The sequence below is a fragment of the Wasmannia auropunctata genome, unplaced genomic scaffold, assembly GCF_000956235.1.
Source record: "Wasmannia auropunctata unplaced genomic scaffold, wasmannia.A_1.0 LD336116.1, whole genome shotgun sequence".
NCBI lineage: Eukaryota > Metazoa > Arthropoda > Insecta > Hymenoptera > Formicidae > Wasmannia > Wasmannia auropunctata.
Window position 1 is genome coordinate 1,620,390 of NW_012026774.1, and position 19,617 is coordinate 1,640,006.

A 19,617-nucleotide genomic window follows, 5' to 3' on the forward strand; every position below is an offset into this window, starting at 1 on the left:
CGAATCGCGTAATCTGAATGGGGCTTATAACAACGCGCGGGACCAGCCGAGACGAACAAAGAAGTGCGCGCACACCGAATTAGTATTTAAAAATATGCGCGGCCGATAGATGCGGTTTTCGTGTCGCGCGCTCCCCGGCACCTCCCATAAATATGATAACGTCCTGTAACGTAGATACGCGAGAATCTGTAATTCTTAGCAGTCTCTCTCTTAAGGGCCTAAATACGATACGCATCCGCGGAACGGTAACGATAGCGACTCTTTGCTCGCAAAGGAACCGTGCTATATATAACGTGCTACGCAACGGCACGTTAAAAATTCATTAATCCATGTGGCGAATTCAGACGAAAACTCAAGCCTTATCAATTATCAATTGTCAATTATCGAAACCTCGATACTCTCGTCCGCAAATACTGATGGCCATAAGATACGTCTTGTTTATAGAATAGAAATCGACAAACTAATAATAAGCAATTCTCGTAAATCAAATCCAGTCCGTATAATAATAATAATTATTATTATTACATTTTGAATTTCGTCAATAAAAAGTTTGTAGAAATTTTTATTTTCCCTCTTGTTATATATATGAACACTAATATTGTCAGTTGTGTAAAATTTTGGCCCGCATAAGATATTTACCAGCTGCCTTTTTACAGAAAAGATTTGACAAATCCTGGCTTAGAATTTAAAAAATCGATAAATTACCTGTTAAAATATCGTGCAGAATCGTTCGAGAATTCGCCTCGCAGGGATTCCGCTTCCTCAAATTCTCTCCCGTATCAGCCGGCGGAAAAGTAAAATGGCCGTTGGCGTACATCGGCCGTGCTCTTGTTGATCGATAAAAGCGTCGCGACGCTGGGCGTGTCCGTTCCATGCCGCCTCCGCCAACGCCCCGCGAATCGTCGCGAATCTCCCGGAAATTTTACGGATAAGTGGCCGCGGCGAGAAGGCTGGATCCCGCCACCAACAAGGTGCCTTCTCTCGAAGCGTCGTGAAAGGAAGACGTCGAGAAGATCCACGAAGCGACGAAGTTGACGTTTCGCAAAGTGTCACTTTAATCGTGTATTCGTGTCATCTATACGTGATGCAGATGGAGATACGAACGATTGAGTTAATAACGTACAATTAATCTCATTCGTGCTTTAATTATTTCGTCGAAGAGACTTCAGAAGGATTATAGATTAGCGATCCGTTGGCGTCTCGTTCCGGATGACGAAACGCTGGCGGAAGGTCCTTTTTTATCGCGTCTACTCCGCGACAAATCGGACGACGTCGGCACTTTTTGGAAAACGGATATTGTTCTCCTTCGCCCGCATTTAATTTTATTTCCATTGAGCCGATATTCGTAGACGTTAACCCCCCCCCGATCTCTCTTTCTTCTCCTTCTCCTATTCCTCCCGCATCTCCTCCTCCCCGTGTTCTCTTTATTTCTCTGTCAACGTAGCCGCGGAGACGCAGACGGCAGGATCCCGAACGAAGGAGCGTAAACGGATTAAGAGGGTCCTGCCGGATGACTAAGTTTTAGCCAGACCAGCTCCGGCGCCAAATCCAATTTGATCTTAACGTTAACTCGATCCCGCGTACGGTTACACGCTGAATTAACCGTCGTTGACAACCGTGAGCCGCTGCTGGCCGATGGCTCAAAAGTATTCCTTACGGACCTTAACGACGTGTGCCAACAAGTGGTAACACGCGTGATCAATACCGATCGCGTCTGCGAATAACAGATTGGATCGCGTAAAACGCGAGCGATCCGAGACCGGCGATCGTCGCCGTCGAGATTAATCACGTCCTGTTATCGGGAGAAAAAGGTTTCGCGCGCCGATTATAATCGACGAGATTAAGACAAATTAAGAAAATTACTTCCTGGGCTGCACCGTCGACCGTGCCTTCGTCGTCGTATCTTCGCGAAACGAACGTCTCCTTCCGGGAACGATTATCAGCGTATAGGGCGATAGGCCGGAGGATCTGGCAAAAATTGAGGAGGAGCAGGGTGAATTCGGACCCGAGTCCCGGTCCGGTTTATCGAGCTGGAACAACAAGCGGCAATCAGGCATAACTCGATCATTTCATTCTTCCGTGCCTTCCTCCCTTCGTCGCCGCGTGTTGCGACGGTGCGCGAGATATACACAGGCGCCGCACGTATATACCAATCCGCGACGGCCAAGGATTCACCTCCCGCATCCTCCCCCGAGGAGTGCCTCTCTCTTTCTCTCTTGTCGAATCTCTCGTCGTATCCCTCGTCCTGACGAAATCGAGAATTCCAAATCCCAAATCCCAAACATCTCCCGAGCGGAGCGCCAGTACACGCGAGCGGAATATTTTTCGGAAGGTTACGGGACTGGAAGGGTCGTTATATTGAAGACGCTGCAGCTCGCCGGATGCCGGCGCTGTCGCGCGCACAAAGACCGGGGTAACAATTCTCACAGGCACTTGCTCGTGGTGGAAGCCATCTGTGTGTGTGTGTGTGTGTGCGCGCATACATTGTAGATATGTTAAGCTTGAGCTACGTACACTGTAGGTTTACCTCGCGTCGTCCTGTTTGTATCCGCTAGTTATGCACCCTCGATTGGTACAGGCGATTGATCAATTCCGGCGCGGTCGCGGGTGGATCAACGCGGGAGAAAAGTGCGCAGCCTCGTAATGTCCAAAAAGACAATTGCCGTCATCGACGGCGATTATGAATAACTATTGTGATCCTTGATTTTTGAAAAAGACTGCAAGATTCAGTTCAAAACTTCCATTGATAATGAGATATTATAAGTACTTTTGCTTGTAATCGAATTATCTGTAGATTCTGTTCCATTGATTTCCATTTCTCCCATCGCTCCTTTTCTTTACAATCTTTTATTTTAATCGATTACCTCTCTCGATTACTCTCGACGCTCCGAATTATTTCGATCCCGCGCTGCTCTCTCTTTCCGAAACTTCTCTAATCCTTATACATATCCGCGCGCGCGACGGTTAAATGAACTATCGACGATCGAGTTAGGCGGATACCGAATGACCTCGGGCTTAGGATCCGCCACGATTCTCCTTTTACACGGTTCCCTCGCACCATGCAATATTATTCGGTCCACTTGTCGGCACCCCTCGTCGGTCGGGGTCTGCTGCCCCTATGCGAGCTTCTCCCCGCGCGAGCCGCCCCTCGTAATCCTGTTACCGACCTCCACGCACCTACGCATTCGCGTACCCACGCGAGTGTCCCTGTTCCCTCGCGCTTTGTGCGCCAAAAAATAGCGTGCTGGCCCTTGCGAAGCTCTACTCGATGTGCATTCGCGAAACGAGAGTCGACGGACAGGGCGAAGATCGACGACTCTTCTGTCGAAATTGAGGATCTTCAGAGAGGACTGAGAGCTCAATTCACGCCGCAGACTCGTTTCGGTAATCGTCTTCTCCCCGCGCGTTTATAGAGATGTGCGCTAACGACGAGACAATTGATAGACCGTCGATAAGTACGACATAGGAAAAAGAATTCGGGGAGATACGCCCGGCCGTGCGTTAATCAAGCTCCGCGATCGGCGCGAGGCATCAAAGGGCATCACGATCGAATTGGAAATTCATTGCATGCAAATCACAAGGAGAGAAATTTATTTCCTCCTTTATATCCGGCGCGCGATCCCTTCGCTTCTCAATCATTTCTTTCCCTGCCTCCCTCCCTCCCCCCGTCCTTCCCTCCTACCTTCCTTCCTGTCAAACCGAGCTCGTAGCCGCAAATTAGCTGCTCACGGCGGCGGCTAAAAGAAAATTAAAAGAGGGTACCCGCCTCCCGGCAACCCCTTCTTTTTTCCCTGCAGCCTCTGCCCTCGTTCTCCCTTGTTTTTAGCGTCCCGGGAGAGGCGCGGCTACCTCCTCGCGAAATTTCAGGATCCCACCATTTTTGCGTCGCGCGCGGGCTGTGCCATGCTCGAGACGTGGATGGAAATTGCAGACGCGAGCAACGAAATTTGTATAACGTCGAACATACACTCCTCGGATAATTCTCGGATATCAAGAATCAGCAAGGCAACACCGTGTGCGCTGGATATATACTCTTGATGATTCATCATGATTCGTCCGCGATTCAACCACGACGCGACGCGCGACAGCACACACGCATACACACGTAATCCGTACGAAACATAACAGTAATGTGTATACAAAGGACCCCCGCAACGACAATCCATTCCATCTTTCCTTATCGTATAGCGATCGACGTATGTGTTAATTATCGCGCGTCGCGACGGCGCGAGCATGAAGTCGCCAATGCCTAATTAAGTATATATAAACGCGAGCGGCGTGGAAATAAAAAATGAAATCGATTGAAGCGGCCGGTCTGATGAATGATCGATTGTCCGCGCGGTCTCGCGTGTGTGCCTCGCGTGGCGGCGGCGATTCAGCCGTGTACGCGAGCCGACGGTGTCGAAGCTATACGCTATCGGGAAAACGCGACATACATGCTTATACATGAAGACGGGAGAAATTAGAGAAACGGGGGAAAAATCGGAAGGGATACCGATCACGATCGCGGCGTACGCTGATTATTCTGTCACGTCGATTCGGCCGGGTGGTCTGTTATTACAGTTGTAAGCGTCGAATCTAATCCGCTCCCGATCGTCGACGGAGCGCGGAGCGTCGTATAGTATACATCCCCCGTTGTACCCGTAATCCCGTAAAGATGCAAATTTCCGCCGTCTCTTCACCGTCGAGCGAACGGGAAGAAGAAACGGACGACGTATTGCGCGCGGTCGGGATTTAACCGCGGCGTATTCCGCTGCACGCGCGTACGACGGGGGTAGGAAATCGGGGAGCAGAGCGGGGGGGGGGGAAGGCAAAGGGGAGGATTCAGGGGGTGAACCCGGAGAGAGGCGGAGTAGTTACAAGCGCCGAGCAAGCTGCAGCAGTATACGGATTCGGGGGTGTAATGTGCTACCCACAGGCAAATATTCGCAGATGTGAGCCGAGAGCAACGAAAATTCGGCTTTGCAGCGCTCGTGCCACGGCGGCGGTACCAGCTAACAGGATTTATTTGTATCTACGTGTACGTACCGCGTTCCGCATTTCAAAGCCCTCTCTCTCTCTCTCTCTCTTTCTCCCGCTGACTCCCGTCGGGGTGGATTATATGTGATGTGTAGCGGGTACACACTGCACATCCGCACGCAACGTACATATAGACATATAGATGAAATAGAGGGAGAGAGAAAGGAAAGAGAAAGACAGAGAGAGAGAACTGAGCTAACTAACGGGCTAGCAGTTCATTAGAGATCGCTAAACTCTAGGGCGGCCCACCCCCTTCCCCGTGCAGACGGGGGATGAGGATTTCGTTATTGCGCGATATGCGTTTCGTTCGGACGTGCAGAGAGACGGTCTCTCGCCGAATTTTCGCTAATGTAAGAGTAGATACACGCCGAATTCTAAAGCACACACACACACACACACACACACACACACACACACGCACACACACACACATGCGTTTATATATACACCCTCGCGCGTATAACGAGCGTATAGAACTACCCAAGAGAGGCAGTATCGATTCCATTCGCGAATCGAGAGAAGTCGCGTTTCCTGGTACCGATATCCGTGTCGCACACAGCCGGAAACGTCGCGAGCGGAAACAAGGCCCCGCATTCACGAGGGGAGAGGGGGAGGGCGAAGGGATATGAATGGCGGCGAAGACCAAAGGATCCTCCCCGAGGATCGATCGCGCGGCGGCGGCGGCGGCGGCGGCGACGGTTGTCGGTGTAGACGTCTATCGATCGAATGCCGATAATCTACGGATCGGCTCTCCGGCCGGATGGCAGCGAGTTATTATGTAATGGGACAACGTATGGCGGCAATATATAAAATCGGCTTCGTAACGCTCGTGACGCGTCGCGGCATGAGAGAGGTAAGACCCCGCGCGTACAATGCACGAAACGACAGATAGACGCGAACGCTGAGTGTATCCACCGGCACAAATAAATGATTGAGATCCTTGATACATCGGACCACCAACGAATAGGAGAGATAGCGCGCCGTGGCACACGGTAAATTAACTGTAAACAGTGCCCCGAACAGTGTCGCGCCCACGATAGCATCTTGACGTCGCGTCGCGCGGCTAAAACGATTTGATAAAGACTGCAGCAGCGCGGCTGAAACGGCTCTGATAAAGAAAACGCTGTCCGCGTGCATCGTCGGATGAGATGCGCCGCGACGCCGCGAAAATTTCTCGGACGCCGGAAGGACTCGAGAAAAGGAGAGAGCTTTTCACGCGAGCGTTTCAGCGCGAGCGAGACAGGATGGACCGGCGGGTCGTCTCGATCTCGGATATTCCCTCTCTCGCGCGATTCCCAAGTCCGTATTAGGTCGCGCTGCACGAATCTATCATCTCCCGAAAGGCGTGCCGAAGCCCTCCTTTGAGAGGTCAGGATCCATCAATCCAAGCTGTATGCAGGCGCACCGGGACCACCGCTGGGAACGCCGGCGAACAATCTGCCGAGTCATCCACGGCCGATCTTGGCACATTCGTCAACCCCGTGGGCCTCGTGTGTCACCTCCTCGTGGGCTGACGTGGGAGAAGTCCCGGTAACCCGTGAATTCGACATAAATTCGAGAGAACCCCGCGCGCCAATGGCGTAGCCAGAATTAACTCTCTAGGACGCTCCTCACGCGTGGAAAGAGTTCGCGCGTATCGAACGCAATCATACATATATTTCCACATTTCCTAACGCTAAAAAAAGTTCGTTAAATCGCAAGTAACGAGCGGCATATATTTTCAGAGTGGATTATCTAGATGTCTCTCTATATTATTTTTTCTCCCTCCGTAATCATAAACGGTAGTATAGCGTAATCACCGAGAATATCGCTTCGACCCCGGACTGGACTCCGCTTTAATAAGGAGAACGAGGGTCTGTATCCTCGGGCGATGCGCGAATCGCCCGACTCTGATGAATCCCCGACGTCGTCCCGACTACCAGAAGACGGCAGCCGTTCTGCCGGCGCGTATATACCCTTTAACGATCGCATCAACGATCATAAAATCCGCGATCTCTGATTAGCCGTGAGACCGGGGCGGCCCGGGGGAGGGATGACCGAGGTAAATTTCGTGCTTCGACCCTAATGACGGGAGGCGTGTTTACGGTATAGGTATATCTATACTGTCGCCTAGTTTTTGTACGATTTTATAGAGCCCGCGGCTCTTCTGTGAATCCCCTTGCTCTTCGTTAGACCCTAATTGCCGTCAGGTCGCTATTACGGTCGCACTACTTGTCCGCGCGCGAATATCAAACATCGGGCACACGCACCCGGATACGGCGGAGTAACACTCGTGGCATCGCGATGCGATTTACCTTCCTCTGGATTCTGGCCAGATATTGGCGATTTATTCGGCGGCGAGTCAGAATCGAGAAGAAAAAGAGTGTCCTCCGTCTCTAAAACGCGACGATGATTTGCGGGCTCGCGATCGGGGCCCGACCGTCGTCGCCAAGCCTCCGGACGCCTTCCCCCCTTCTCCCTTCCGCGCGAACTGTGAGATTATAAATCAGGTAATCAACCGCCATAAAAGTCCACCCACACGAGCGCGGGTGCTCTTTCTTGCCGGGAGAGACCTCGCGCGACTTTTACGCCCGTGTATTCGGGCTCGCGCTCTATCCTTAAAATCTCGAGATACGGCAGCGATTCGCCACGCCGGGGGTCCGGGCCCGCGACGACTGGACGTCCGATCCACCCAACAAAGCGTGTCCGGTGGTCACTGGTGATAAAGAGGAACTCCCCCCCTCTCCCCCCGCGTTGTATCGCGATCCCCGTAATTTTCCATGCTGTTTACACGCAAGTATATTATTTTGCGTTATTTTTAATTTCGCAATATAAATGCAGAATTTTCTTTTATACAGTTTCCTCCTCGATCATGCACAAAACTTCCTTTTTTTCCGAGTTGTTCCTTGATAATAATTCCGATAATATCGCAGACCGCGATGGAGTTGTTCGCGTAGCTTCGGCGCGAATAACCGAGATGTATCCTGATTAATATTCCCGCCATCGTCCGGGTCGATCATTCTACTCCGCAGAGAGTGAGACGAGATGAAATAAAATCTCCGGAAATTCGGTTTACTCTGCCAGGGAACGCGGCGGCTTTATTAATCCAATAATGGTCGTCGCTTTCTCTCTCTCTCTCTTTCTCTTTTTCTCTGGTTGTCTCGCGAGTAGAATGAAGAATGCACATTTCTAGAAGGCTGTGTCGTCGACCGTTCATAAAGTAATCCACTTGTTAGAGATACGTATAGGATGGAATATGGCAATACGTAGGCTTGACGGAAAACTGATAACGTTTCCCTTTATTTTATAAACGTAGTTCGAACGGCGCGTTTATTTTCTTACAAAAATAAGATTACAAAATGTAATTTCTCCTCTTAACGTATCGTGTAATTATTATGGCGCGTATAAATGCTACTAACCTATTGTAATGTGATTATTGCAGAATTCATATTGTATCGGACAGATGGAAAATCTTAAATCAGATTTCCTCTTCGATTTATGTCCATTTCTACTAATGTAGATTAACTTTAATCTCAGTTCAATTTATCTAATTTTTATTTAATTTATATCTTTTCATTTTTTTTTTAATTTTTTCTAACATCTCGAAAAAGATAAATACCTAATAAATAATAAGTAGAAATCGACCAATGTAAATAAGCGAAGAGTGGCCTTATTCGATCAAAGTGGATGCCTAATAATATTTTTGCATTAATTTTACAATTTTAAATAAATAAAGTTTTAACTTATTATTTACCTAAAATTAATAATTTTAAGTAAATAAGAGGTTAAGCTTTAGTACGATTAAAATTAAACTACATTGGAGTAGAAATGAGCATTAATCCTCTAATTAATATCTGCTGCTTATGAAATGATTATCATATCTTTTGTATAAATTTACATTCTTATGTTACATTCCAATATAACAATATGTGTATATATACTATATACACAAATATACTTTAATATACTTTAAATATATCAAAAAATTTAACATCTGGCAAAGTGCTGTATACAGATCTCAGTATTCGCTGCAAGAACGTATGTCATGTATACAGCTGTTAAATATTTGATATAAGATTGGCTATCAGCTTGAATATCTACTGATATTATAATTGATATTTTATTGCATTTCTCTCCTCTCGGGAATGAGGATGGTATATAAAATTATACTTTACCTTATATATCACGCATGTGGTCTTAATAACTCGGAAGGAGGAGAGGAAGAGAATCATGATATTCGACATATTCGAGAAAGCATTGCGTCCACGTTCTTAATTAATCAAAAAAATTATAAAGTCTTGCCTGCCAGGGCAGCTGCTTTAGAGAGCACAATCTGGATGTCCATCGAGGGAAAATTCTGGACACAGAACGTATTATTTTTTATATTTTATTATATCCTTAATAATAATAAAAAATATGAATGCACATGTATGTAATGAAACATGTTTACATAATCTCTCACCTGCAAGAGTTTAACATTTGTAGCAAAGTCGCCGGCCAGCAACTGGTCCCGCAGTAATCTAAAAATACATGTGTGTAAAAGAACGGATGTGAAAATTGCTGAACTGATAAAATTGCTAAAGGCACGATAAAAATGTGTTTACTCACAGGATCATGGCACAGCAGATATGTATGAGGAAACTGAATCTGTTCTCATCAGCGAACAGGGAATCCCATATTCTCATGACATCCGGCAGGGGGAACTCTTGCGAAAGTAGGAGCGTCAACCACCTTGTAAGCGCGAGAACAATGATAACAGTGAAAATTATGAATTTGTCATCGATCGTCATCGATATATAATACCATCTGTTTAGATATATTACCTAAAGCTGTAATATTGTGGGCACAGCTCCTGCTGATGCAGACGCAGCCACACCTCGGGATCATTGGTTCTAACTTGATTGGTCAATTTACTCATCATCGAATTAATTCCAAATTCAGCTTCATCCAACGTCTTTATGAAGAAATCACGTATTTCGGCCATCAGATTAGTAAAACAGAAAAAAGTGTCTGCCTCGGCGTGTTCTGCAAAACGCAAGATATATCGCAATGTATATCGCTATCAACGGATGCGGTTTATCGTATATCGGATTGCAAATTGCTCTCATATCGTAATACACACTTCTCCATGTGGAATCCGGATCGCAAGCGAACGCGTGATATATGGGTCCGACTATCTCGTTCATTCCCTGCACATAACCTTGACCGGGATTCAATTTGGCGTATATGAAGAGTATTCTTTCCAACACTTCCCAGTGTGCCTCACCACCCTCGGCCAACGGCGCGTAATCTTCCGTAGCCTTTCTGACAGAAACCGCTATCTAACAGATAAAATGTAATAATGTAGCGCGATAACGTGGGCGGTATCTCTACAGGACGTTATGACCTAACCTCACTGATATACTCTCTGTTTACAGAATGTAAAATATAAAATTACAAGGATTTTTTTAACGCTATCTTATAGACAGAATGTATCACTCTACTTGCATCGTTTATAATACCTGCTGCTTTCCACGTGAACGTTAAGGGCAAAAATAAAATCTATTAATGAGTTTAATAGAGAAATTAGCGATGGACGCTCTAATCGTTTGTAATTTTTTACCTTGGTCACTCCTAAGCCCTTCCTCTCGACGTTCGCGCTTTTCAGCACCGTGTGCTGAACTCTGTGGTGCAAACGCTGCTGACCGTTAGCGTTCACTATCTTTTGACACGGATAATCAGTGCCTTGTTGAAAAAATGATATGTCTGGACAGAGTCGTCTGTAAATTAGATAAAATTTATTTTCCCTCGATTTTCTTTGTCTTTATTTTGTCGGTGCCTCGGAGCGAAGGAGAGTTTTCAGAATGTTGAAGTGATTCGAGATACTCACCTGACATCTTTATCAATCTGGAGTAGGACTTCGTTATCTTTAAAGTACGTCTGCCACTTGCTGTCGGGATTCAAATTGAGAGGATGATCGTGTAACGTCACGTCCACTCTCTCCTTGTCATCTGCATTCGATTCGCCAGGCATAACAATGAGATCCTCTGCGAAATCGTCGAATTCAAAAGCGTCATACGTAAGTTTCAAGAGAATCCAAATTATTTCTATCCAAGAAAGTATCTCCTCTCACCGATGAAGGTATTGTACAATTCCCTTTTGCGCTTCAGGGTCTCTATCCAACTGGACTTTGTCGGTGGCAGATAGTTGAGCAGCAGCTTCCAACACAGGGGCCTGAGGCCACCGGGCTCGTCGGGCACGCCTGAAGTGACAAAAATTGCGCGATTAGAGGGGGGGCCCGTAACGGGAGCTCGTAAACACGATAACATCGCAATCGTGTCTACGACGAATGAACGAAACGGAGATAGTCAGTCGTACGTGACAGGCGTACCATGGAAACATATTTTACTGAGGCTGGCCGTATCTATCTCGTCCGCGTCGAGAACGTCGTCGAACTCGCTCAATCTGCAAGCAAACCCGCCTGTGGATTAAACGGACACGTCGAACACGCACCGCGGCCACACGGATCGGATCGCGCGCGGCGGCGGGCACCAAAATACCTTACTCACCTCTTTCGCAGGATGCTCATTTTCCTGGCCCGTGACAACACATGTGACAACCCAAGCGGGGGATCCAGCGGCGTGGGAGCTGTGCGCGGATTTATCTATCCGCGGCCCCTTATCAGCATTCGGTGGGCGTGCGACGCGGCGGCGGCGGCGGCGGCGACGGCGCGGGCGGGCGGGCGGACGCGTGTACACAGACGTGATGCGGCGGTATCCCTTTTTCTCATTATTGACAGCGGCCCGTCGACACGGCACGCGCGACGACCGCCATCGCCTGTCGAATCGCTCCGCGAGAGACCTCCACGCACGACCACCAGCTGTAGCGCGCCGGCGGCGATGGGCCGTTGACTCCGACAGAGAGAAGCGCGAGACTCGTGAGAGCGGCCACGCCGGCCTTTTAGGTGAGGCCGGCGATCTCCCCCGGAGTACGCTGGCGCCCCACGTCCACGTTTCAAAGAAGGAACTACGTACCACGTCTATCCAAGTGCCGACGGGAGAGAATAGGCGCGGTGTGATCTGATATAGGAGCTCGACGAAGCTCCGAAAAGCAATTACACGCTAGATTATTATCTATATATCTGCAATCCTTGTATTCTTTAATGCTAGTCTCATATAATACTATCTTGAAAAGAATTAAACAATAAAATAATTTAGAATATTAATTATTGTTGCATGGATGCACAACGAAAAGGAGGAACATCCAAAATCCTCCGCCGACGGGAGACAATATATAGGCGCGGTGATTTTCCGAGAAACGCCTAGTAGCAATTTCACGTCTCTCGTTAATCATTATGCAACAATAACGTTGTAGAATATTTTATTGTTTAAGTCTTCTCGAGAAAGCATGCAATTCGCATTAAAGGGCACGTGAAACTGTTACTATATAAAGGCACATTTCTCGAAAAATTACGCCTCCCGTCGCCCACTGTCTCCCGTCGGCGGGGAGGCGTGATTTCTCGAGAAGATCTTATTAATAAAATATTCTAGAACATTATTGTTACATAATAATTAAATAATAGTTTCAATTTAATTACATTATAATTAAATAATAGTTTAAATTTAATTACGCATCTGTGGAGATGCACAAAGGATCATAAATATTGTTAAAAATACATATAGAGATGAAAGGTTAAGCAAAAGCCGGCTTTCGCAGCTTTCAGAAACTTCGTTTAAATCGAATAAAGTATCAGGAGCGCATGCTAACTAAGTAGGTGGCAGAGGTATTCGGGGCGGAGACCGCCAGCGCGCCAAGGAGGAGGAGCCGCCTTACCCCCACCCACGCATATATGCTGCTTTTGCGCTGAGAGGCGGGGCCTACGCGCGCCGTATGAGAGTGGGAGTAGTCTTGGGACTCCGTGCCTCTTCGCCTAACAGTTTTCCGACTTATCGACAAGCCACTGTCGATACGCGCGCTAGCTAGGATTCCGTGCCACCTCTTCGCTCAACGTGTTCTCCGCGTATCAGCGGGAGTTTTCGAGCCTCTATATCGAGGCGCGCTGGCTAGGACTAGTAGGATTCCGTGCCACCTCTTCGCTCAACATGTTCTCCGCGTATTGGCGGGAATTTTCGAGCCTCTATATCGAGGCGCGCTGGCTAGGACTAGTAGGATTCCGTGCCACCTCTTCGCTCAACGTGTTCTCCGCGTATCGGCGGGAGTTTTCGAGCTTACTGACGAGACCCGCTGTCCAGGATTTCGTGCCTCTTGAACACCATGTTTTCTGCCTTGCCAACAAGCTTCTGTCGATACGCGCGCTGGCTAGGATTCCGTGCCACCTCTTCGCTCAACGTGTTCTCCGCGTATCGGCAGTTTTCGAGCATCTGACAAAGCGCGCTTTGGCTAGGCACGTGGATGTGGTCCAATGGTTCGTGTCCGTGCTAATCGTGCATTATATATATCCCACATTCTACAATTTGTGGATGTATCGATGCCTCTTTCCCGGCCGCTCGATATCTCGGCGTCGAGACTCGTCGTGACTCGCTCGTGTGGACCGAAAGTATCGATAGTATTGATACTCTCGCGCGAGAAGGAGCAAAAGAGAATCTGTATAACCTCTTTGAAAAGAGAACGCGCAACAGCAGGTTTTCCTCTGCCGTGTTGATACGGGGAGGGGAATGCCGAGTTTACGTTTACGCCGAGAGGGCGGAAAGTGGATTGCGAGGACGAGCGGTACTTCAAGAGGAATCTGATGTCGGCCGCTGTCTGATATCAGCTGATATCGACTGATATGGATACTGTCGATGTGCGCGGAGTGTCGAATTGCCAAAAATTCACACGTCCATCTCTCACGTGTGACGTGACGTGCCCGCCCCGAGTGATGTTTACACAGAAGAGTGATGAGTGTACGGTATTTTAAGACACCGCGAGCGAGTTCGCGTGTGCGCACCTCTTGAAATATATATACAATATACATGTCGTTATCTCGGCTCGTTGGCAACGCCAGGTTGTTATTACGACGTTCCGTCGTGAATCGAGATCGTAATGCCACTTTGTAACGTGCGCGGTGATATTTGGATGTAATTGTAAGTCTTGGCTTTTTCTTAACTTATAACCTTATACCATGATCACTTTTCCGTCACTTAACCTATCATTTACTTACGTTAAAACGTCTCTTTTGGATCTCGAATTATGCGCTATTTGCTCATGAATTTTTTCTAGCTGCTTTACGGCCGCGCCAAAATGCCGTTCAAGTTCCACTTAAAGAAGAGCAGGCAGTACAATGTCGTGTCTAAGAATCAGTACGTGATTTGCGTCGAGCTGTTGGACGCCACCTCGATAGAATGCACCCTCGGTATCGACAGCGTCGGCCAGGAGTGCCTGGACAACGTGATGCAACGCTTGGGGCTGGGGCAGCCCGAGTTCTTCAGCCTGCGCTACGTTTGCCGCGGTACGTCGTCGCTCCGATGGATAGACATGGACAAGCCACTGAAGAGGCAGCTCGAGAAAGATGCCAAAGGCTTCACGCTTTACCTGAGAGTTATGTACTACATCGTGGACGTGCAGCTCATTCAGGATGAGATGACAAGGTTTTGACACAATTATATTTCGCTCGAGTGACACAAGCCTCATAGAAAATATGAATCTAATTTTGTGTGTTCCTTCCTTTTTCTCTTCCACAGATATCATTATTATCTTCAACTGAAGAACGATGTGCTAGAGAACAAGATACATTGCAATTACAGACAGGCGTGCGTGCTAGCGAGCTATTCTATGCAAGCTGAGTTTGGAAATTACAGTCCGGAGAGACACACGATCGAGTATCTCCAACAGTGCACTTTCTTTCCAAACGTAATGCCAAGTTTCACAGCTAGATCACCAATTGCAAATGTATACATCTAAATTCGAGGTTTCTATTTAGGACGTAAACAAAACTGACCCAGGTGGGCAAGAATCTCTCCTACACACAGCAATATGCCAATACAAGGGTCTTATTAATATGACACAGGCTACTGCGGAGGAACTGTATATCTCGATTGCCATGCAACTGGAGGGATATGGCACCGAAACGTTTACTGCGAAGGTACAAATAGCACAATAAATGAATTAATTCTTATTGCTTCCAGTAACAACTAGTTGCAACTATTGGCATTCGTGTTTCAGGATAACAGTAACAACAAAGTTATACTTGGAATTTCCATAAATGGAATTATGGTGGCCTATCCTAATACGCAAACGACACAATTTTACAGGTTATTTTACTTTTTACTTTATATACGTAAATTTTAAGTGGTCGTAAAATTATTTCAATATATTAAAATGGATAAATTTATATTTTACAGATGGAAGGACATCAGTAATGTCATAAATCAAAAGAAAACGTTTAGAATAGAGTACAAATGTGAAGAGGCGAAGCAATTTGTATTTTCCGAGTCGCGCGACGCGAAATATATTTGGAGGCTGTGTATAGCCCAACATTTATTTTACATACAGTATCAAGAACGCCGTCCGCAAGAAAGATCTAGTGGCTGCTGTGTACGTAAATTAGCACTTGTTTAATATTACATTGAAACACACAGCATTTTATGTAATTAAGTTTAATATGTCATTTCAGGATAACGATACAAACGATTCTAGTGAGCAAGCAGTATCCGTGAATTCGGATAACAGGACCTCGGACACGCATACGCGGTGGACAAGTTACAACGATCTTTCGATACCGTCGCCGTGCCCTGTCGTGTCCGTTTCGACTACCGATATAAATAGTTTACGTGCGTTACTCCCGTCGTATAGACCGGCGCCTGATTATGAAACGGCGGTCCAAATGAAGTATAACAATGGTGGAAGCGCTGCTCACAATCAGCCTTATTACGCGAATCAGTCCGCAATAGTTGGCTCGGACATTTCGTGCCTGCTAGGTGTAAATCGTAATAGGTATTAAATTTAATGAAATAACTGATATCACAATAAGTTCTTGCTGATAGTTGTGATACAAGGAATTTCACTGAACGACTCACTAAAAGGAGAGATTATGTATTATGTATAATTCATAAATATTGCAAATAAAATATTTATAAATTATATATGAATATATTTTTATATATACATATATTTATAATTTGTATAAAATATATATTAAATATATAAAAATATGTTATTTCGTTGCGAATAATCCTTTCTAAAAATATTTTAAAATTAATATGCGTGCACGCACAAATTTGCAAATAGCGCTTTTATCAACGAAATATATTATCCTTTCTGAGTAAAATAATGCTTAACAAGAAATCTAGATAATAATCAAAATTAATTGTGAGAAAATATAGTATATATATATTTTTAGATCTTTAGAATGTGTTGTATATACATTATTTACAATTATTATTAACAAACTGATACGGATTGAAGGAGAGATTTCTCTTTTTGTGAAATAAAATAACATTTGAAACATTTATATATTTAAAAAATGTATGTGTTGCAAATGTCAAAATATAAAAAATGTTGAGTCAGTAAATATTTTTAGCAAGCCTTCTTACTTAAATTTTCCATAGATTCGGCAGCTGTGATCGCACGCATCAAAGCTGCTGGTTCAGGTTTATCTGCAGTGGCGTATACTTTGAAACCAGAACTAATTAATGCATCTCTCGTTACAGGTCCTATCGCTACTGCTCTTACATCTTTGACATTATAGAAATGTCTCTTAAGCTGCACTGTAATATACTCCACTGTAGATGGACTAAAGAAAACAAATATACTAGGAGATTTCTCGAGCATTTTTGGCAACTCCTGCTCAAGCGTTTCGCTCTCTAACGTCCTATAAACCATGATCTTTTCTATTGAAATTCCACTGTCTCCGACGATGCAAGATATAGTTTCGCGCGCAATTTCACTGCACGGATACAATAACGGTTTTGAATCCTTCTTTACGTCAAGGACAATTTTCTCAGCCAGTTGCTTTGAATTACCGGACTGACTGCCTACACAGTGTTGCAAGTTAAGTTGGCTTCTGGCGAGAGACTCCGTCGCAGGTCCCACGCAGTACGCCGGCATCTGTTCCCAATGATACAGGATACTGGCATCTTCTTTTGCTGCCAGTGCAACAGCTTCAACCGTACGAGGACTCGTTAATATTAAACCTGTAATCAATGGTGAAATATGGTAAATATATATAAACCCATAGTGGTAGAATGTAAATTTAATGTTATATTAAAAGTAGTACGTTACCACTATATCTGTCAGCTACTGACAGACGTGTTCGCAACTCCGAAATATTTACAAATTCGAATCTCAAAGTTTGTAAACATTCGCAACTGTAACCAGCTGATTCCAAGGTCTCAATATACGTCTCTTGCTTATTGTTGTTTTCGGACAATCCTTTGCACAATACCACTATCTTGCCACTTCCGGCCATGGACAAGCGTGTTGTAATTTGCAAAATTAAAATTCTGGATTAACAGAAAAGAATAAATATAGTGTAATTATTAGTAATGATGTTGCATAATATTATATACATTATTTGTAAAAAAAAAATATCAAGAAAATAATACATTTTCTATCTCTTTAGTACATCCCATGTTTCTATATTAATACCTCTAATGTCAATGACATGGCTAATTTATATACTTTTTTCTCTTTAATTAATTACAAACCTACATGTCACTCGTTCATCACGTATGTACCGACAATGTGTAATGAGTATTCGATAGTTGTATTACAAGCGTATGCGAGGCGCACGCGTCGCAAGAAAATTTAGGAACTCTGTTAGGAACTCGCCTGATTTGCAGTTGGCGCTCCTGCGCGCACACGGGAAGTGGAGTGCTGGTGATGTGACGGCTTTTCCTTTAAAATCGTGGTGTTGAGAGGTATGTATTAGCCGACCCGTCGTGTTTTCCAAATCCGCTCGTATCCAGCTCATCGTCGAGGTAACCGTTTTACGAGAGACAATTTCTCGAGTAGCAAACTTCAAGCTGCAACGTGGACGCGGAGAATGTCGCGTCCGCTCGCGAGAACCGCCGCGAGAATCGCGAGAGAAACGCGGCACGACGCGGGGCGGATCGGATCGCCGCCGGCGGCCGTCACACGTTCGCCGTCGCGGTGAGGGCCGGAAGGAATCTGTGATCGGTCTGTTTGTGCTTTCAGGACACAATGGGTCGTTACTCCCACGAGCCGGTCAACCAGACCAAGTCGTGCAAAGCGCGCGGCTCCAATCTCCGCGTGCACTTCAAGGTATGTAAATATTTCCCCCCCGTCGGAGGAGGGTACATAACCTCAAACGACGTCTTCCTCCCTTGAATGTTTACGCGAACGTACAATCGATCGTCTCTCCCGTGCGTTACAGAACACCCATGAGACGGCGCGTGCTATCAAAAGTATGGCCCTGCGGAGAGCGCAGAAGTACCTGAAGAACGTCGTCGAGCACAAGGAGTGCGTACCTTTCCGTAGGTTCAACGGTGGCGTCGGCAGGTGCGCTCAAGCCAAACAGTTTGGCACTACGCAAGGTGTGTATAATGCAGAATTTCGACGCGTAAAGACCGGTCTACAATTGCGTAAGCATAGTTGCAAATAGTTGTAGTTGTAAGGATATACCAATCACAATCGAATTTAAGAAGAATATTCGACTGTAATTCGGTTCTTCGGTTCGTCGGTTCTTACAACTACAATTACTTACAACACTTACATAATTGTAGACCAGGCTTAATGTAATTTCTACGCATACTTAAGTCAATTCTGAAACCTGGCTTATGTAGGCCATAACCTAACCATTAGTTGCACGTAGCGTTGTTCATAATGACTTGTTATGAACAAAAGAAAATCCTTGTGTTGAACTTTGCCAGTTCCGACAAAAGTTAACGGTTATGGCCTGCATAAACGAGGCTTAAATATTTGTGAATTAATTTATATGTTCATTTCTACCAATGTAGATTTAATCTCGGTTTTATTTATTTTTTAGTCTTTTTCTAATTCTTAGAACTAGTGAAAGATATAAAATAAGTTAAACCAAGATTAAAGTTAATCTGCAACATAACATTGGTAGAAATGGCCAAGAGAAGCGTTGATTATGAAATCAAGCTGTTGAAAAGTAAAATGTACAATCTAATTAACTTATATATCAGCTCTAACTTGTTAACTGCTTAATTCCTAGGTCGCTGGCCCAAGAAGTCTGCAGAATTTCTGCTGCAGCTTTTGAAAAATGCAGAGAGTAATGCCGATTACAAAGGACTCGATGTCGATCGCCTTGTAATAGAGCATATTCAGGTTAACCATGCGCCTTGCCTCCGTAGAAGGACATACCGAGCTCATGGTCGTATAAATCGTAAGTGTTTATAACTGACAAATACTGAATCCTAAAAAATATGTCTAGAAAGCAGATTATTGCTAATGCTTATGATTTTTACAGCTTACATGAGCTCACCTTGTCACATTGAAGTGATATTGACGGAAAAGGAGGACGTTGTTGCGAAAGCTACAGAGGAGGAGCCATCGAAAAAGAAGCTTAGTAAGAAAAAGCTTGCTAGACAAAAGGAAAAAATGATGAGGGAATAGATCCGCTACTTTATACGCAAGTATGTTGGGAATATAAAACATGGAAATTACTTGGGTTTTTACTTTCACTTTTGTGTCTCTTTACTTATGTCCTATCCCGAA

At 45.5% G+C, this 19,617-nt stretch overlaps 4 protein-coding genes across 8 annotated transcripts; 2 read left to right on the forward strand and 2 right to left on the reverse strand.

Moving 5' to 3' along the window:
* Window positions 1–8,266: 8,266 nt before the first annotated feature.
* On the reverse strand, window positions 8,267–11,684 carry LOC105459844 (TBC1 domain family member 13). The gene is made up of 10 exons (XM_011706195.1): window positions 11,547–11,684; window positions 11,369–11,442; window positions 11,111–11,239; window positions 10,868–11,024; window positions 10,601–10,757; window positions 10,121–10,319; window positions 9,822–10,023; window positions 9,607–9,729; window positions 9,461–9,518; window positions 8,267–9,355 (listed from the first exon to the last, which is right to left on the reverse strand). The coding sequence occupies exons 1-10, from the start codon at window positions 11,564–11,566 to the stop codon at window positions 9,287–9,289; spliced, it is 1,188 nt and encodes a 395-aa protein (XP_011704497.1). The 5' UTR covers window positions 11,567–11,684; the 3' UTR covers window positions 8,267–9,286.
* Window positions 11,685–13,418: 1,734 nt separating this feature from the next.
* Window positions 13,419–16,080, forward strand: LOC105459910 (tyrosine-protein phosphatase non-receptor type 14). Its single transcript, XM_011706308.1, has 7 exons — window positions 13,419–14,060; window positions 14,197–14,564; window positions 14,658–14,826; window positions 14,897–15,058; window positions 15,139–15,227; window positions 15,318–15,510; window positions 15,590–16,080. Exons 2-7 carry the CDS (start codon window positions 14,218–14,220, stop codon window positions 15,914–15,916), a joined length of 1,287 nt encoding a protein of 428 aa, XP_011704610.1. The 5' UTR covers window positions 13,419–14,060; window positions 14,197–14,217; the 3' UTR covers window positions 15,917–16,080.
* A 22-nt stretch (window positions 16,081–16,102) lies between these two features.
* LOC105459984 (uroporphyrinogen-III synthase-like) lies at window positions 16,103–17,693 on the reverse strand. 4 transcript variants are annotated; one of them, XM_011706568.1, is made up of 3 exons: window positions 17,622–17,693; window positions 17,197–17,417; window positions 16,103–17,108 (listed from the first exon to the last, which is right to left on the reverse strand). In XM_011706568.1, the coding sequence occupies exons 2-3, from the start codon at window positions 17,381–17,383 to the stop codon at window positions 16,492–16,494; spliced, it is 804 nt and encodes a 267-aa protein (XP_011704870.1). In that variant the 5' UTR covers window positions 17,384–17,417; window positions 17,622–17,693; the 3' UTR covers window positions 16,103–16,491. The 4 variants fall into 4 exon arrangements, with proteins under 4 accessions (XP_011704870.1, XP_011704925.1, XP_011704729.1 ...); XM_011706623.1 differs by having other exon boundaries at window positions 17,626–17,669; XM_011706427.1 differs by having other exon boundaries at window positions 17,563–17,664.
* Window positions 17,694–17,753: 60 nt separating this feature from the next.
* On the forward strand, window positions 17,754–19,577 carry LOC105460253 (60S ribosomal protein L17). Of its 2 annotated transcripts, none has more exons than XM_011706718.1 (5): window positions 17,754–17,834; window positions 18,112–18,198; window positions 18,311–18,470; window positions 19,115–19,285; window positions 19,370–19,577. In XM_011706718.1, the coding sequence occupies exons 2-5, from the start codon at window positions 18,118–18,120 to the stop codon at window positions 19,513–19,515; spliced, it is 558 nt and encodes a 185-aa protein (XP_011705020.1). In that variant the 5' UTR covers window positions 17,754–17,834; window positions 18,112–18,117; the 3' UTR covers window positions 19,516–19,577. The 2 variants fall into 2 exon arrangements, with proteins under 2 accessions (XP_011705020.1, XP_011705087.1); XM_011706785.1 differs by lacking the exon at window positions 17,754–17,834 and adding an exon at window positions 17,873–17,894.
* The last annotated feature ends 40 nt before the right edge of the window (window positions 19,578–19,617 follow it).

Bases quoted from the DNA above. Each gene is read 5' to 3' on its own strand.
- LOC105459844 (XM_011706195.1), bottom strand. From the start codon at position 11,566: ATGAGCATCCTGCGAAAGAG. The intron at 10,024-10,120 runs GTGTGTATTACG...TGCGTTTTGCAG, and splicing joins TCCGGATTCCACATGGAGAA to AACACGCCGAGGCAGACACT. The intron at 9,519-9,606 runs GTGAGTAAACAC...ATGTATTTTTAG, and splicing joins ATCTGCTGTGCCATGATCCT to ATTACTGCGGGACCAGTTGC.
- LOC105459910 (XM_011706308.1), top strand. From the start codon at position 14,218: ATGCCGTTCAAGTTCCACTTAAAGAAGAGCAGGCAGTACAATGTCGTG. The intron at 14,827-14,896 runs GTAATGCCAAGT...GTTTCTATTTAG, and splicing joins AGTGCACTTTCTTTCCAAAC to GACGTAAACAAAACTGACCC. The intron at 15,511-15,589 runs GTACGTAAATTA...ATGTCATTTCAG, and splicing joins AAAGATCTAGTGGCTGCTGT to GATAACGATACAAACGATTC.
- LOC105459984 (XM_011706568.1), bottom strand. From the start codon at position 17,383: ATGGCCGGAAGTGGCAAGATAGTGGTATTGTGCAAAGGATTGTCCGAA. The intron at 17,109-17,196 runs GTAACGTACTAC...CATTGATTACAG, and splicing joins AGTAGCTGACAGATATAGTG to GTTTAATATTAACGAGTCCT.
- LOC105460253 (XM_011706718.1), top strand. From the start codon at position 18,118: ATGGGTCGTTACTCCCACGAGCCGGTCAACCAGACCAAGTCGTGCAAA. The intron at 18,471-19,114 runs GTGTGTATAATG...CTTAATTCCTAG, and splicing joins ACAGTTTGGCACTACGCAAG to GTCGCTGGCCCAAGAAGTCT. The intron at 19,286-19,369 runs GTAAGTGTTTAT...TGATTTTTACAG, and splicing joins AGCTCATGGTCGTATAAATC to CTTACATGAGCTCACCTTGT.